The 18,587-nt window shown below is 44.3% G+C and overlaps 1 protein-coding gene across 24 annotated transcripts in view; it reads left to right on the forward strand.

The window, feature by feature from the left end:
• Positions 1-18,587, forward strand: part of auts2a (activator of transcription and developmental regulator AUTS2 a) — a 480,371-nt gene that overhangs the window by 455,618 nt on the left and 6,166 nt on the right. For 17 of the 24 annotated variants that reach the window (XM_042430283.1, XM_042430285.1, XM_042430284.1 and 14 more), the window contains 8 exons: positions 10,268-10,838; positions 12,134-12,426; positions 13,727-13,965; positions 15,024-15,068; positions 16,352-16,447; positions 16,550-16,621; positions 17,012-17,041; positions 18,348-18,419. In XM_042430283.1, coding sequence (XP_042286217.1) covers positions 10,268-10,838; positions 12,134-12,426; positions 13,727-13,965; positions 15,024-15,068; positions 16,352-16,447; positions 16,550-16,621; positions 17,012-17,041; positions 18,348-18,419 — 1,418 coding nt within the window. The remainder of the gene's footprint in view (positions 1-10,267; positions 10,839-12,133; positions 12,427-13,726; positions 13,966-15,023; positions 15,069-16,351; positions 16,448-16,549; positions 16,622-17,011; positions 17,042-18,347; positions 18,420-18,587) is intronic. The other 7 variants (XM_042430294.1, XM_042430296.1, XM_042430298.1 and 4 more) reach the window with 4 other exon arrangements.

Consider the following 18,587-nt stretch of genomic DNA (forward strand, 5'->3'; position numbering starts at 1 on the left):
GCTGAGCTGAGCTATGACTAAGCTGCATGCTAAGCATTTTAGTTTAGTCTTTTAGTTTTTCTCTCAAATGGGAATCAATGGTGGTTTACACTCTGACTGCAGTGCCTTTCAGCCACAAATGTCAAATGTTCATATAGGGTGAGGAGGGGTTGAAGTTAATAAAAACAGTTATAGTACAGCAGCGATGCGTCTTGCCCCTTGACATGTTTACCAGCTTGCTACTATTAGTGGTCGTCAAACTGCTGGAATTCTGTTGACCATTTTCTGTCCTTTAAAGGTGTCCTGTGGAGTTTTTGACCACTAGTGGTACTACTAAGCAATGTTTTTACGTGTGGGCTCCTGTTTTGTTTGTATTATTCGTGTACAAGCACACAAGTGACACAGCACACATTCCTGCTGCCAGTGTCACGCTACACCGCTGATAGCCATGTAGTGGCTGTAACAAGCCAAGAAATATAGTAATACACCCACAAATGCAGTGAAGAATAAGACTGAAATCTAGCAAATGTTTATGTAAACAATGATTTAAAATAGGATTTCAAAAATTCTGCTTTGCAAATGTTTTATGTGGAAGGAACTACATTCAACACATTTGTTAGACCTTAAGGCAAGGCAAGTTTATTTGTATAGTACATTTTAACAACAAGGCAATTCAAAGTGTTTTACATAGAGCATAAAAGGCATCTAAACAGAATATAAAAGCAACACAAGTAAAAAAATATAAAAACAATTAAAAAGTGTTAAATTTGGAAGTAAAAAGAAGCAAATGAGACAGAAAAAAAGAATAAAAGTTACAGTGCAGTGTAAAATGTTAACCCTCAAATGTAGTTTAATAATTGGTTTAAGGATACACACAATGCATTTTGGTGAGAGACACTGGATGTAAACAAAACTATTGTTTACATGAAAACTCACCAGGGCACCTTTAAGTTTTAAATGTGTGTAACAAAGTCTGATGACATGATTTTCTGATATTTCATTGGTCAAGTGTCAAATTACCTAAATTGTACTACTCGCACCACAGTGAAAAAATTCAACAATTTGCTTAAATATCAAAAATGTTTAAAAATGATTTGGTCACTTCAGACAAAAGAACGGGACAACAATCACAGAAGCTGCACATACCCTGTCAGACTATACTAGTAATAACACCTAATGATACTGGCAATGTGGCGTTTTCCCTCCAATCTTCAACATACTGTCTAGACTGTGATATCAATGAAATATGCACATTGCTGCGAGGAACCGGTACAGGACTGACAGGTTTCATGGCTCGCTGAGGAAGTGAGATGCTAGCTGACATGTAAGGCGCTGTGGGCCTCTCAGCAGCTCCTTCACTCTGTGTGTCTCTCTAGGGAACAACATGCACACAAAGAATGGCCACCTACCATTTCTCACTCCTCACTAGTAGAGATATCAGGTCCTGTGAGAAGTCCCATCAGCCAGCTTACGTATATGTGACATGTTTGAGGTCAAATGGTCTGGCTCGCTCCACAGCTGCCTTGTCTCTCGGTGTAGTTTTACACCATTGTGACAATGTGCACTGACCAATTGCTGTGGGCTGGATGGATCCTCATTACACGGTGCTGTTATTTCAAAGCCTCAGTGAGCCTTGGCATGACAGCTAAACCTGCAGAGGATCTGTCAGCCGCGGACAATGAGTGTCCCCCTGAGGGCTACCCTGCACAGGCCCCTGGCAGCAGAAGTCTGGCCCCTTGGCCGGCTATCCACCCACCCCTTCTGGTGGTCACCTGTGCCTGCATGCCCGTCATCGAGTCCGTGACCCTGCTCTTCTCCCATTACGTTCCTCCAGCCTGACCTCACACTCTCAGGGATATATAAAGATTTGTTCTCTAAAGGGGCAATAGCTGGGGAGCTAGAAATGGGACACTCTGCTGCCACTGATCCCACCGCCGCATCCTCATGTGCACGTAAAGATAGTGATGGTGTTTTTGGGGGGCGCGGCGTTGGGGGAAGGTGTCCAAACGTTTAGGCCACACAGGCTGCATAAGCAGAAAAGCAGCAGATTTTCCACATGCTGCTGGGGTGAGAAGTGAGCAGTGAGAGCGAGACACAGAAGCAGTTAAGAGCCATTACAGGCGCAGCTGTAATCAGAGCTACTGTGGGTGGAAGAGTGTTGTCACTGCAGCTCTCTGTTAGTAAATGGCTTCATTATGACTAGAGAGAGAAGAGACAGAGCACATTGCCCCTACCAGACAGAGTATGAATGGCGCACGGATGGATACTAGCAAAGGTAGGAGACAGGACAGAGCAAGTTTCTTTCCCTTTCTGCTTTGAAATGTTTTGTTTATATACCTGTCACTCTTCTATTTGCCTCCGTCTTTTCTCTCTTGCACTCTGTCATTCTGTAAACATGTGTAAGTGCTTGATCTCTGTGGTCTGGCAGCTGATCTTCTATGGCCTTGCATCTGTAAGAGGAGCTCAGAACATTCAGTAGCTTACTAAGCCCAATTACCCCAGATTGCTACCATTTCACAGAGGATCACAGTCAGACGGTCTATCTTGGAAGAGGAGTCAGGGGTTTATGTCTCGGCTAACCGCACACACCATGCACCATGACATCACTACATATATACACTCTATTTATATTTACATGCGCACTTGCTTTGACTTCACAACTTGTAATACAAAATTCATAAACCAAATGAGACAGGCATGAAATATAGATGTTAAGAGAGGCAGCTTAACAACGTTCCCCCGCCTCCCGCCTGCTTTTGGCCTTTTGCTCAATCACCGCTTGTTAAAGCAGCGGTTTGTGTTACTGTGAGGTGATATCAGTACACTGTGGTATTCTCACTGAAAGACTACACATGTCATGCTCTCACAGCCAGAATAGTTGGCTTGCTCACTTGTCCCCCCCCCACCCCACCCCACCCCCTCTTCCCCCAACCTTTATTTCTGTTTAGCTTCCCACTCCCCTTCTACAGCCACCCCTGGGAGTCTAGCACTAATAAAACAGCTCCAGTCCAAGACCCTCCACACGGCGGGATGTCCAGGCTGTGTAACCCAACACCCCTCCTGGCTTTAGCTTTAGAGAGCTGCTGACATGACGGAGAGTCTAGGGGGGCCAGCAGGGGAGCGTCCATCATTGTCAGGGCCCAGCGCCCTGGACTCCCATCTGGGGCATGTCCAACACGCATGCCTGTTGCTGTGAATTCATTGCTGTGAGGTGCCTCGACACTGGAGACACATGGGGGTATCACACAGTGTGGTGTTACTGCTCCTGGAGAAGCTAATGCTGTTAAAGTCTTCAGAGCTGAGGAAGGGAGGGATAAGGAGCTAATAGACTGGAGATTCTCTGGAGGCTTTGGCTATGAGATCAGGGAAAAAGCTTCCCCAGCTAAGGTTACTGACACAGGGTTTCAGCTTTTCTGTGAACTGATATCACGAGAACAAAGTGCAAGTCTTAGCTCTTCCCTTCAACAGCATTAAATTGGTAAACATTTGTAGGTTTAGCATGGCAGGCAAATAGAAATTAGCACTTCCTCAGCAAAACTCTAAACTGACAGTCATGTCTCTTCAGATGAGGAAATGAATCCCTTGGTTAATGTGCAGACTTGGGCAACATGGGCTGTCTCCATTTCAGGTACCAGAGAGGACTACTGGAACATCGGGGATCTCAAAACAACTTCCAATCCCACAGACATGGGAGTTGAGCTCAGATGTCATCCACTAATATGAACTCCAGGGTATTCCACTAAGCTCCCAGAGAAGGAGGAGAGAGACAGACTCTCCTGAGTGTGTGAACATTGTTAGTAGTATTCATAGAAGGGCTTTTGTATTGGGCTGCATTACAATGTGTGGCTGTACCTAAAAAAATTGGCAATTAGATAAAGACACTTATAAAGGAGAAGATGCTGTGTCGTGCATCGGCTGTGGCTTTTACGAACGCAAGGACTGGAGTTAGAGTGAGCTCTGACAGAAACTAGAAGCCTGCTGTTTATTGTTCTCTTCTGTGTGGGAGAGAGATCTGTTAAAGATGTCTGCCATTAATGCGACTGCAGGCTTCATTTAGAACAAATAAACAGAGCCTGGTCCCTCACCAAGGAGCTCTTTGTGGAACATATGCTGTCTAAACCACTCCTGAGGTCAGACCACTGTCAACACTTGCTGCTCAATTACAACTCTAATTTTGTTGTCAAACAAAATATGGAGATAGAGGCGAAGCGATTTTTTTTTTTTTTTTTTTTTTTTTTTGTCAGGCCTAAATGGTTTCCAGACAAAGGCCTGAGGCAAAATTGTCTTTAAAAACATTCTGAATAACTGGGGACTGAAAATATTTTTTAGGGAGATTTTATTCCACTAGCATCTGAAAGCCCAGCCCAGCACAGAGCAAGATCCTGATTGTAATTAATGTTTACTGAGACATACCAATGCAAGATGGAATTTTCAATGAGGGCCACAAATCCTTGTTCAGCACAGTGTGCACTTTAATGGATTCAACTTGAGCAAACAGTCTGGCTCTCTCTGTTTATTCTTCTGTTTTCTGAGTAGAAGCAGGATGATGATGTGTTCGGCGGAAAGAAGACAAAGTGAAGGGCAGAAAAATGTAGCCTCCTCCCAACAATGCTACCACTGTTTATCTGCTGAGAGTCCGGCCACACCAGCCCACGCGGTTTTAAAATATGTCTCTAGACCAAATTAATCTGTTTCTTATGATTCACAGGCATCGTGGTACAGTTTTCTGTGAATGCATTGTGTCGGCTGGTGTGTGGTAAAACTGTTGCCTCTGGAAGAGCGATGTGATCTGTGAGCGGTTTGGGCATGATTCTGCTTAGCATTGCACAACAGGGAGCGAGAGAGAGAGAATACCAGACAGAGATAGAGGAAAAGAGTTGCAGGGCCAACAGTAAATCAGTGGAACATCGAAGGTCTCTGTCAGCTGTGACAGACAGCTCTGGGTTTTGGAGTTGTCAGCACTTCTCCTTAGAAAGGCTCTTTTTTTAAACTTTCCAGTCTGTAGCTAAGTGCCTGCAGACTCCATTTTCTATCCCTATTCACACCAAGCTAAATGCTGCCAAGTTATTGCTTTTAGTTTGTCAGTCACAATAGCAAATTACTTAAAAATCCACAATCAATTAATACAGTCATTTCTCATAAGAGAATTTATCTCATTATATTCCGGTGTTGTTTATTTTTCTCACCTCTGCTGTTTCTTTAGCTACGCTGTAGCTACATGGCTGTTGGATGGATTGTCTTGAAATTTGGTACAAGACCCCCTCAGGATGAATTGGAATAACTTTGTCGATCCCTTAACCTTTCATCTAGCGCCATGATCATCAGGTCAAACTTTTAATTTGTCCAACACTTTCATGACCAAATACTTGCAAAACTAATGACGTTCCCATTAGCCTTAGCTGTACTTCATGCTAAATAACAAAATAGATGGTAAAGAAGAAACCTGCTAAATATCAGCATGTTAGTAAGCTGACATTAGCATTTAGCATTACAGACTCACAACCTACTAGCGTGGCTGTAGTAGAACAAACCCCACTTCTGGAGAATTCACTGACAGTATCTTGGTTGCCCATGTGACGGTCTCCCTTCCCACTAGATGATAGTAGCAACAGCTAGTGTTGAAGCATGACACTGGTACATGACAGACCTGCTGTCAGCACCCAGAGGTTACCTGCTATTGCATTATCTGGTGCCCCTAAGTCCATAATGCATAGCAGGCCACCGTCCCTCTAGACCTGCTCCTCCCTCCCTCCATGTTTGCACCTGTTTCCTAGATGCTCTCAACAGTTGCACAGCTGTTACAACCTCACAGCATCCAGCGCAATAACTCTGACCCTCTCTTAACAGCTGTCAGTTTGCTGTAAATAAAGATGTCGGCAAATGAAAATGGGTATTGTTCTGGGCTTTATCTGGAACTATATTTGGAACTGTTGTGTCTTTAGTTTAACAAGGCTGAGGTGATGGTCGGTGATGTAGTAGTACATAAACAGGTAGGCTATGACCGTGAATTGGTGATCACAGTCAAATAACATTATTAACAAAAACAGACATTTTTCTGAAAAGTATTTTTGTATTGTTGCTTGATCACACTATGTATACTCTAATTGTATTTCATGAAGGTTATGAAACAATGTTAAGGTCAAAGTAGCAAATTACATTTATATAAGTACTGTACTTAAGTACAGTTGAGGTGAAACATTTACTTCTATATTATCTGACAACTGTGGTTACTAGTTTCTTTTCAGACAGAGATCTTAGAAAACCATCATCATTCACTTTATATAGTTAGATAGCTAGTTAGTATGTAAAGTGTAAAAATTAGATTCACCTGCAGCAGGTACAACAAAATGCTGTTTACACATTAATGCATCAATAATATATCACTGAAAAAAATCTTTTGATTTGATTTTCCCTACTACATAATACTTGAATTCTGATTGCAGGAGTATTTGTACAGTATGGACATGTAAGTATCCTGCTGGTTAGCATATGTGTCTTTCATTAACGGGCAGTGCTGTATGATTGTAGCTAGACTGTGGATTATAGACTGTGAGCTGGACAGAAATCAGCCTCGCCTCTGAAGCACTGGCATCAGCAGGTCGGACGCAGCCCTCTCTGCATTTTGCCTCTGTTCAGTGCACAACCCTGAAGTACACACAGCGCCTGTGGCTCAGCTGTCAGTTTCGTGGCTCCTGCTATGTATTAGGTTGTTGGTTTTGTGTGATTGGAGCTATGCGACCCCTGCCTGGAAGCAACCCCAAAAATGTGTGAGGGCTTAGAATACGCCAGGGTGCTATTTTGAGGTGGATTTGAGGTGGGTGCCAGCGAGGGACGGAGGCTTGGGATGTCACAGAGGTCTCTGCAGCCATAAATTTGTCAGGATATCTCCAGGCGTGGGTGTAGGCTGCCATATCCACCCACACTCACATGAAAGAGAGAGAGAGAGAGATAGATAGATTAGCAAAGTAGTTTTGGCTCAAATTGGGCACTAATGTATTTTTCAAAAGGACAGGTGCTGGCCTGCCAGTCGCGCTTTTAAAAGAGGATGATGTTGGCGCTTGTTTGTTAATCATTTATATGGGCCAGGCTGTATCAAGTGATGACATTGAAATATAATATGCTAAATTAATCCCCTTATGTACTGCAGTAATGACCTAACACCATATTAAACTACCTAATGTTCTGCATCTCCCTTTGCCAGACCTCCTCCTCACTCCCTCTTTGGATCATACCGTAGTGTAAAGATTGGTTCAAAGATTTGAGCCTTTTGTCTGTCACATGGCTACACTGATACAAATACCTTGCTGATGAGTGGTCCCTAACCAACCAGTACGCAGCTATATTAACCCTGCAGACTCTATGAGATATTAGTAACATAAATAAAAGGAGTAAATACAGCGTCATGGCGCTAATGAGCTGTGGTCCACTGCAGGACAGCAACAACAAAGGTGAGCTGAGAAACAGAGCATGAAAGTGGCCTGCATACCAATTAACTTTGTCTGTAATCTCATGTCTTATCGCAGTTTTTAATTAAATTCTTCAATGGATAAAAAAAGTTCATTCGTCATACTGTGTTTCATGTTATCACATATTTGGTTCAGCCAGTTTAGAGTTGTAGCCTGTCTAATGATTACATGCCGCAGTGTAGCTTTTAACCATGTAGGGAGATACAAATCAGGAGTGGTGGTGTGTGCAGCTAATACACTGTGAACAGTAGGAGATGGCTCACCCTGGGATAATGAGCTATCCTCCAAAGCCCCTTGCTGGGTCCCCTGACATCCAGCCTTAATGAAGGGCTTTCCTGCACACACACACACACACACACACACACACCCAGCTGACCCTCACAAAGTCCTCCTGTACCCCCTTCACCTCTTAAATCCGGCCTCTAGCTTTTGCCTTCCCAACTAACCCACACACCCACAGGCCTCATTCTCCACTCTAACGCTCCACCGAGCAGTGTGTACTAGTTAAAAAACGCAATACTACTGAAACGTTGAGAAACAGCAGGGCTCCACATTTTGAGAGATCCAAGCGGGAATTGCGCTTATTTGTTTCCAGGGATGAAGAAGACTGACAAATGAACCCTCGCGGGAGGGAAGCTGGCGTACACTCTTCTCCTCTTGTTCCTCGCACTGCCTGGCCCTGGAGTCTTCATTATGACCAGAATAGACACCTTCGTTTTAGCGTGTTAGCTCATCCTCAAAGCAAGCCAGGGACCTCAGGGACTGAGGTGCGGCGCGGGACACTTGAGAATTGGGAATTTCTCCTCTCCTCGTCTGCTGCGGTGAAGTTGTTAGCCAGCAGCAGTCTCTCTTGACCAGTAATAGCATTTGTAAGTGGAGAAGATTGACATGGATGTGCGAGATGGATTTAAGGGCTGCACGGCGTTCTTGTTCATTGATGCACATGAGGGTTGAACAGGGATGTGCTTTGTGTGCAGACTGTCAAAGAAGAGATATAATTTCTATGTGAGGGTTAGTTAGCTTTGAAGACTGATGCCTCTCTGTATTATGAGGGGACTTTTCTTCTTTGTGCTTGCCCAAACTACTAAACAATGACAAAAACACTTCAAGTCTTTTGTCTCTTGACAGGCTGGCAGATGTCTGAGTAAGCTCTCCCACAGAAAGCAGGAGTCAATAGCTGTTATTGTAGATATCGATTGGGATCTTGCACCGGGAATTACCTCCCCAGACCCTTAACTACAATATCACATGCACCTGGGGCTTCTAATACCTCGCTTAGCATTTTAATGCTAATGGACGGAGGTTCTGGCAGAGTCCTGTTAGCTCAGCCTGCTCCCAGTGGAGTTGGCAGTGGTCTGGTGGGAGTAGTGTGTCAGGGAGATGGAAGTGACAGGCTGCAGCTCTGCAGTGGCTGCCGGCTCAGCCCAGGGGAACTGGGTTCCATCTTCACCTCTTTGGCAGGTAAAGGATTTAGCTGGTCGCACTGAGGGGGAGGAGGAGCCCTCACTCCTGCCCCTAACCCCCCTGAGGCCTGGAGAGAGTTAATTACAGTTTATGTATGCACTGTCATCCCCCATGAGCCTCTCTGCCTCTGGAACAGCCAAGCTGACTGCTGATGTGTGAGCACTTTGTTCTGTAGAAGAAGGTCCCTGCAGAGAAATACTCTGGACAGAGCTTATTATCTATTGTTCTGTGTGACTTCCAACATTGTACAGCAGTTATTATTCATTCTTTGGATTAATTCACACACTTTGGACATAACAGTAGAGTCCAGCCAGAGCTTCTAATGGCAGGTAATTGCTGGTTTTTGGCAATTACTGAAAGTCCGTAAAATTAATCCTCACCTTGTCAGACAGCAAGCTAAATGCACGTCCGTCCTTCATGGTACATGCAATCATGAATTAATGAATGCACTGTTGTTATTCTGCAGTGTCCTTTAAAAGGCCCTAATCATTATCACACTCAAGCTAGTTTGCATGTGGTAAAGAAAAGAAACAGATGACTATTATTTAGCATAAGTGTGCAGTTTTTATTTGACTTTGGGAAAGGACTTTGTGAAGTGTCTGCAACTATGTGAATGTACATGTAAACCTCTTGTTGACCAAATCAGCTACAGTAGGTTTCTATACACAATAAATCTCAGTTATGCCAAAGTGTACTCTCAGTGGTAGGTATGTGATAAAATGCCACAATAACAAATTTGACCAGAATTTAATTTTTTTTGCGGATGGAAGTTCTATCATCAAAGAAAACAAAACCTTGAAATGAAGGTGATGTGTTGTACATGAAACAAAGTGATTAGGCCTGAATGAGAAAAACACATTTAAGCTGTGTAGGATCTCCTCAGGGACAGTGTTAAAGGCTGCGTGAAAGGGCTCAGGAATTGGTGCTTGTGCCAGCACAGCTGCAAACCCCAGCAGGGCGTGTCAGTATGAGGAGGAGGAAAAGTTTGTTGGGCTATCTGTCAGCTCAAAAAATCTAAGCATGGCAGAGGAGATGGCAGTTGGAAAAGGAGAGTGTCTACAAAAGGCCTGTAGCTCACTCACACCCATGATCTTTGTTAGAGCTGAAGATGGTCATATTCAGTGTTCATTTACCTGAGAGCTGATCTTCTGTGCTTGGTGTATGTATGTCTGAAAGCCATGATCTTGTTTGGTGTTTTGACATTCAGCAGGTTCCAATCCATAAACGTTGTATGTCCATTGCATTGACCAACATTTCATTGAAAACAAACTTATGTGTTTTTGTTGTTTTTCTGAAACAAAGACTTGTTATTGGAGATGCAGATTTTCACACTGTTTTTCTCTTTCTGTGTTGCACAGCTCCAGATTTTGGCATCAATGTGCTCTCCACCAATGGCAGCCAGGAGCCTCACGGCCCAGGCCTCCTCAAGGTGTCAGGCCTAGAGCGCAGTCAGGAGAGGAGCCAGGAGAGCTGCAGGGACCCCCAGATCCCTGCATCCAACACCCCTAATCAGCCTCTGCCCCCACAAGCCCTTCCCCTGCCCCATCCACAGCCCCAGTCATCCGTCCCCCAGCTCCCGTCCCCTCGTCAGATCCAGACCAACGGCCCTACCCAGGCTTCAGCCTCGACCCACCTGCCCCCACGTTCAGAGGCTCTCCCCAGGCCTCAGACGCCCGCAGCCCTGCCTCTCGCCCAGGGCCAAGAGCCCTCACCACCCCCCCTTCCCCGGCCCCAGCACCAGCCCGAACCGCTGTGCCACCCCCGGCCTCCGCCGACACCCATTCTTCACCCACACCCGCCGTCGCCTGCCCTACCTACCCACCACCCTCACCAACAGCACCCCAGTCAGGCAGGGCCACACCGGCCCCCTTCACGCTGCCACCCCCGGCCCCTTTCTGCCTACAACAGCCTCAGCCTCAACGGTCACAGGTAAGACTAATGTCAGACAACCTCACACATCAACAGATCAGTTTATTTTAAAAAGCTTTCACGTCTCTCATGTCCTCATGCGTTCTGATGCAGATAATTGTGTGCAGTGCAGTACGGACAAAACCTCCATATTCACACACACTTGAAAATACTAGAATATCTCTTGAGCTGAAAGTATGCATGATGTCCGATCAGTATGTAAATTGCTATCAGGGAGAGTTTGAAGTCCTTAAGCCAAACAGTAGCACTGATTATTAACAGTTGAATAAAAGGACAGCACTGTGCCCTGAGTGCCTGTGATTTATTAGCCACCTACACTGTCATCTGAGTCCTGCATAAGTTCCAGCCCCCATCAGTATGTGCACCACATTGTTTTTATTTATTGGTGAGATATTATTTGTGCATGAGAACAGGAGAAAAAATAAATACTTCAGAGGACTGTTAATTCATGCTGATAGCAGAATTCCACTTTGTTTAAATACACCATGGTAACAATCATGGTAATTTTTCATATTATGAATACAGAGTCAGTACAGGGCTAAGTTTCGTCTGTTGTGTCCCACTATATATCTGTGGAGGAGCACTGAAGCCAATGAGGCTCTCTCCATTAATTTAAGACTCCAGGATAGCTCCTTCAGAACCCACTCAGTCCCAACAACAGCTCTGCCTCACGGGTTCTCAGGACTTGGCTTTGCCTGTCTCTCCCTGTGCCAGCCCTGCCAGTCTGCCAGTGCGCCAACAGGACCTGGCACCCTCTGTGAATAATCACAGCCGGGGCCCACAACGAAGAGTGAGCGCTGCAAATGAGCTTTTAGGCTTAGTGCGTGGAGCTGTGGAGACGCAGGCTCTGTGACTGCCCTCGGGGAAAACCCACACACACTACAAAAGACTGTTTGCTTACACAAGCATACACACCCTCTCTCCCGCTCATCCCATTTCCGATGCACATGTTCACTACCTGGCTCTGGAGGAAGTGCCTTAACAGAAGCTGTTCAAAGACAGATGCTCATTCTGTTATGCTTGCCAGCGGTCGTTTATTTGCATCCGAGGGTGTCGCGAATGTGGTGTTTTTTGCGGATCATGTTTGCCCTGGATTCTGTGAAGCACAAGAGAGAGGCAGGGAGGCGTTTGTAAATGGAGGACAGTTGAGGTGTGAAAACACTGTGCTGGGAATTGAATGTCGGAGCAGATGGAGATGAGGAGATGTGAAAGGAACAAGTGTTAATTTTGACTGATCACGCCTGGCTTAACCTGCCTCCTTTCTCCATCTTTCTTTCTTTTTTCCCTCTTTACAGCAGCAGCAGGAGCAGCACCCCAGGCACCAAGCCCCACGGGCCCCCTGCTCCCTCCTTGCACCTCCCCCAGCACCCGCCTCCTCCTGCCGCGGCCGCAGCAGCCTCCACTTTCCCCCTGCCCTTGGTGGCTAACCAGAACACCCCCCACAGCTACCCGCCTGCCTTGCAGTCCTCGCCGCACCCACATCACCCCAATATGTTCGCTCCTCCAGCGGCCTTGCCACCACCACCACCACTGACGTCTAGCACCCTGCCAGTACCTGGACATCCTGCTGCTGGGAGTGCCTACTCAGGTAAACATTACAGGCTGCCAGCAAATGTTCCCACATCTCCCCCAAGCGGTGTGGCAGAGGACTGCACATTAGACTAAAAAGCAGTCTCTTATTTTAGCCGGTTGTTGTATCAGGTTGCCAAGACAGTCAAGAGTACACAAGGAATAATTTCAGACCAGCTTCAATAGATTTTTAAAGCATTTGAGATGAGGAGACATATGGATAGACAGAATGTTATACTGGTAATTATTTAAAGAAGCAAGCACCTGATTCCAAGATTACCAACATATACTCCATGCCCGGGGTTTTGTGTTTATAGTCGTGTGGACAGTTCAAGTTCACACCCTGTCTGTCATGCTCTGATTGATTGACTCTCTACACACCAGTAATATCCACCAGCAAGTCAGACCACATTACAAAGGCGATTACAGACCCCGTGCACATTTCCGTTCAGAGCTATCAAGCTAAATGTCAGGGTCAGCGTGGAAACGGGAGGGGAGCCGGTTTTAGCGAGGTTCCAAGAACTTCCATTTTCACCTGGAATGGTGTTCATGTGCAAGAAATCAATTTGGTCAATACGGAACGAAGCAAGCTGTATTTTGTTGAAAAGATACTAATGAAATTTTTATGAAGAGAAAATTCTTCCTCCTCTCCCAAACCAATAAAGCTTGAAATGAATGCAGAAATACTGTAGTGAGACACTGTGGAATAGGAAGGATAAGGTTACTCTGGAGGAGATATAATCTCTCCAGGCAGGTTTTGTTGAATTTAGAAGAAAAGCCAGTGATTACTTGAAATACGTTTTTTCTCCACAAGCTGTACAAAGGTTATTAGAACAACAGATGTTGTTGTCTCAGAGGGGCTGTAGTGTGTCAAATCACACTATTTGACAGTTCCAGCAGTCAGACAGTCCTAATCATCTTGGTCCTTGCCTAAATTTAAAATGACATGCCAATAATCACAGCCATTTCCTGGTTCCTTTTTTTTAAGATAACTTTGACATGGCTTCCTATCTGATGACATAGCTTTCACATTGGAGTCCATGGTCCTCCAGTAGCACCCGGCAAAATGATGAGTGCTTTAATTTCACTAGAATATGTCTCATTTAATGACATAAATAACAAGTCTAATTATAGGTCATAGGTATCTTTTTATCTACAGCCTGGGATCCTGTGAGAAACATAATGAGGATTGTGTTTGTTACTATATATGTTCAGAGTCTGTTGCGTGAAAATGCTAGAGGATTCCCGACCTTCACCTTCCCCTCATTAACAGACTCAGTCCTAATCCTCCCTTCTCTCTTTCTCTTCCTCTTCCGCAGAGCAAGACCTTCTGCGTCAGGAGCTCAACACCCGTTTCCTGGCCTCTCAGAGCGCAGACCGCGGCGCCTCGCTGGGCCCTCCGCCCTACCTGCGTACCGAGTTCCACCAGCACCAGCATCAGCACCAGCATCAGCACCAACACACTCACCAGCACACCCACCAGCACACCTTCACGCCCTTCCCCCACGCCATCATGCCCACCCCAGCACCACCCATGGTGCGTACCCCTGCCAGAAATGTGAGGATAAGTAGAACGCAACCATGCTGGGTTGGAGTGGGTGGAGGGGGTCAAAAGAAAATAAATCACCATAACCAAAGAGTTTTTATATGTCTTCTAATAATGAGTTTAACATGTGTAGAAGAGTGGGCGGGCATGGCACTGAAAGTGTTTTCACTTTGTGGCTGTGCGAGTGAAGATTTTACACAGTTTGACATGTGTGTAAGCACGCTGTAGGGACCTGTGGGTTTTGTGGCAGCCTTTCAATGATGACCATGTGTGTCCGTCCACACCACAATGATGCCTTTATTCTCTCAGAAAGCCGTTCTAGTGTTTTCTCTGGCATACTTTTGGACTCCAGACTTGAACGCCGTTATTTTCTAAATTGCCAATAACTTGCCTAAAGCATGTTAACTTCAGAGCCAGCTTTTAGAACATAATACATTTAATTCATTCTGAATTTAATGACATCATTTGGTCCCGTTTGGGGGTTTTCATTACTGGCAAATGTCTAACGTTAAGAGCCCCGCTGTTTGTTGGGGGAGACCACAGGCAATGGGTGGCTGGACCTAAAACTCACAAACACACATACACACACATTCGTAACTGCCTGGCCCATAGAGGGTTTGCTTGGCTCTGATGATACCTCAAAGGCAGCATGACTAGGCCTCTGACAGCTAATGAGGCCATAAAAAGCCTCTTAATGGCTGCAGTGTTTAGTCTTGACTGGGGAAATGTTCGCCCTGAGCCTGCGCTACACCACTAAAAGCAGACCAAATGAGACGCAGAGCCTGCACTGGTTTACAAGGTCTTCAGATGATCACAAAATGGGAGGATGAAAAACAGTCTGGTTTGGGAAGTGGTTGAACTTTAAATCTATGTTGAGGTTTTAGATCTTGCATCAAAATCTCAATCTGTAAGCATGTTCTTAGTTCTAAAATGCAGTTTATGATGTATTTTGTGTTGGCCTAAAATGACCCTGAAAGAGGCCGATCTCAACCCTGTTACAGACACATGTGTGTAGCTTCTGTTGTCTTCTTTACATCTTTGTACTTAGCTCTGTTTCATTTCTCCTACAGTTTGAAAAATACCCAACAAAAGTTGACCCCTTCTACAGACACAGTGTGAGTTTCCCTACTCTGTACTATCTGCCTGCAGAGCAGTTTGTTGCTTGCCCATTATGCCATTCCAGCCCATGCAAGTCGGTGTTACAGCTGTGTGTGTATGTGTGTGTGTGTTAGATTTCATGCAATCGCTCATCCGCTTCTTAATGAATACTGTAAGCATCCTACAGTAGCTGTACCATTTCACCCTTCACCCCCCGGCAAATGTTGTGATTAATGAAACGGTGCTGGATTCTTAGATGTCGTAGCACAAGATTTATTGTGTGTGCATGTAACAGTGAAATTGTTGTGCATAGAAATTAATACCAAAAGAGACAGTGGCGGCATTACAGAAGAGACTGCGCTATTGCCAGAGGAATACTGTATCTTTGTCTTGCTTACTGCTCTTTATTTGTGCTTATATCACTCGGTAAAGGGGACTTATTTTAAACATTGGACCTCACTCTACTACCAACATTTCCTGAAGCTTCCAGACATCTGCTGTCTGTGCCTGCATAAGTGTGCATTTTTTTCAAAGCCTAACCTTCAGTATTGGTAGACAACAATCCCTCAGAGCTGAAAGAAATCTGAGCAGCAGCACAAATTTTAATGCTACAAAAATCCTGGATTTGTATTCAGACCAACTCTGGGTCACACAGTTGTTGCAGAATGTTGCTTGTTTGTTTTTAAGTATTTCATCTCCGATTCTTAGTATTTCCTCGCTGTTATTATGGTAGCAGTAAATATCCTGAAGCCATTTCCTCTTTATAAATCATAGTAACGTCTTAAAACATGATGCACGGGCAAAACACAAGTTGCATTTAAAGCCTTACAGCATGTCATCAAGCGCTTCTAATAACTCAACCTAAATAATTCTCTTGCACCATCCATGATTAAATGCAAGCATGCAAGTTCAGAACATGCAAAACCTTTCAAGCTGATATGATTGACAAGAACAATTATACCAAGCAGCTGATTGCGTATCTGTTTCTCCACAGGATAATTTTATGAAAGCCTTGAGCACTTGTTTGGTTTACATGTGTTTTGCTTGTATTACAACATTCGAGTTTAGATCAAAGGAGTGTTTTCCCTTATTTAATCTATTGGGAAGAGCAGGGAATATTTTATAAACTAGTAGAAACATGTGACTTGTGAAACATGTAGGCAATCATCTGTTCATTTTCCCATCCAAGCAGTTTTTTTTTTTAAATTTCAGTTTGACTGTTGAGGTTCATCTGTCACTATAACCTGTTTGCTCCATCTCCACTCCTCCTCACACCTCCTCTCCTTCTTTTCTTCTTCAGCTCTTCCACTCCTACCCGCCGGCCATGTCTGGCCTTCCTCCTGTCATCCCCCCGACCGGGCCCTTCAGCTCGTTGCAGGGCGCCTTTCAGCCCAAAGTAAGACACACAGAGACAAAACTCACCCACAAACACAGATTACACACTGAAAATAAGTCATTTATAGTGAGTCTAATTGAATCTGTTTCTGGTGCGCTGTAGACGTCTAATCCACTCGATGTGTCTGCAAGACCAGGAGCCGTCCCGCACACATTCTTACAGAAAGACCCCAGGGTAAGAGCACGCATACAAACACACACTAACACATCACTCACAATGTAGATGTAACCTTTAGACGTCAGTATGTGTTGCATAAGCCTTCAAGTCATTAGAAAAAGGTTTTCAACACCAAATGCTGTCATTTTTGAGAATTGGTGTGCAGTTTGTAGAAAACATCATGTGTGTTGCTGCCTTCCTTTCAGCTATCATATCCACATTTGTATGCAGAGGGCCACGAGGAGGAACCCGTGTGCTAATTACTCCCAAAATGCTTAATTTTAAAGGGAAATTTTAACATTTCAATTTGGTTCATAATGAATGCCACACAAGCAGACTAATTAGAAGTGATTTGACTGACAGCAAAATGACTCAACCTCTTCTTTTCCCCCCCTCTACCTCCTGTAGCTAACGGATCCGTTTCGGCCCATTCTCAGGGTGAGTGTTTATTCCCTGCAGTGTCTCAGTCTCCTACAACCCCCACACCCCCCACACACCCCACACACCCCACACCCACACACATACACATACACACAGTAATAGCCATGAAGCCTTAAAGGGTTTTGCAAATGGAGTAGATAGTGTCTTTAATTAAATGAGCGCTGCACTTAGAGGCAGAGTGTGCTAGTTTATACACCGACAAGAAGACGAATTTTGCAGAACAACGCAGCCTCTGCATGTGGAAACTCTGTTTTCAGATGTTGCTCGATTCTTTAAACATAGATGTACACAGCATTGGTTGACAGACATTCTAGTTACAAACAAGACCATTCAAATCACTGCTGTAATTATCACTAATTACTATTGTAGACTGTATCTTTAATATGTGATTAAAGGTGCCACATGAACCATATTTAAGTATCAGTATGTCACTGTCAGATGTCACACCATGGTATGATGTCTGTAAATAAGAGAGACCATCGTGGAAACAGTGATTATGGCACGTTTGCATCACCTGACGACTCAAGACAGTTGACCATGTGAGGTTTAAAGTTGCTCTGATCACTATTTTTAAATCAACAATGTAGCAGCTGTTCCATTGATGCACCCACTGAGACTCTGCAGTTCCTCTCCGCTGTACAAAGCTTTATAGAATCCTTCAGCTCATTGTTTTAGTTTTATTGTTTTGATTCACTCTTACCACTCTCATCAGCATCATTTCCAGATGCAGGCAGCTGTTTTCAGTAAAAAAAAAAAAGCTCTTATAAACCATATGTACATTACCTGCCCAGCACCAAACAGCAAACAGACAAAGTTAACCACTAGATGGTGAACATAATGGAGCATTTAGCAGCTAAAGAGTTGAATATTTTCCTCAGGAATTACTGGAGCTTAAAAGAGAGTGAATATTGGACTTATACTAACCATAAATGTGGCTCCAAACGAATGTTAATGGTGCTCTGTGCCTCCTGGCTATGTGAAAAAGGAAATGTTTGCACTCACCAAATCAACTTTATAAAGGTGACAATATGTCATTGTCGTCTTTACAGCTTGTTGTGCTGCCTCCAAGTGGCCAACAATCAACATTGCAAGTTTAAAAATAATGTGCATTGATAAGACAGCACTATATCCATTAAATAAAAATGAGTAACCTTCAACAACAGACTTTGGCTAATATGAAGTATTTCTTTGCTCACTCAGGCACTTTATTATTAAGCAACAAGTAAGATAAATCCTTACTTGCATTAGTCATTCATATTAAAGAATAAGTTTGTGACAGTATGTTTTTGTCTTGTGCTTACAGAAACCGGGGAAGTGGTGCGCCATGCACGTCCATATCGCCTGGCAGATATATCACCACCAACAAAAAGTAAAGGTGAGGACTCATCTGACTCCTCTCTCTCTGTATTGTGCCAAATCTTGTATAAACACAGTGTTACTATCCCAGTTTCATACTACATACTAACTGCACAGGTAACAGGAAATTATGCAATATGAGTGCTGTTCACTTATTTTGCCTGGTAAGACCTCTTCTCAGGTCTGT

The sequence above is a fragment of the Thunnus maccoyii genome, chromosome 13 (genome assembly GCF_910596095.1).
Source record: "Thunnus maccoyii chromosome 13, fThuMac1.1, whole genome shotgun sequence".
Taxonomy (NCBI): domain Eukaryota; kingdom Metazoa; phylum Chordata; class Actinopteri; order Scombriformes; family Scombridae; genus Thunnus; species Thunnus maccoyii.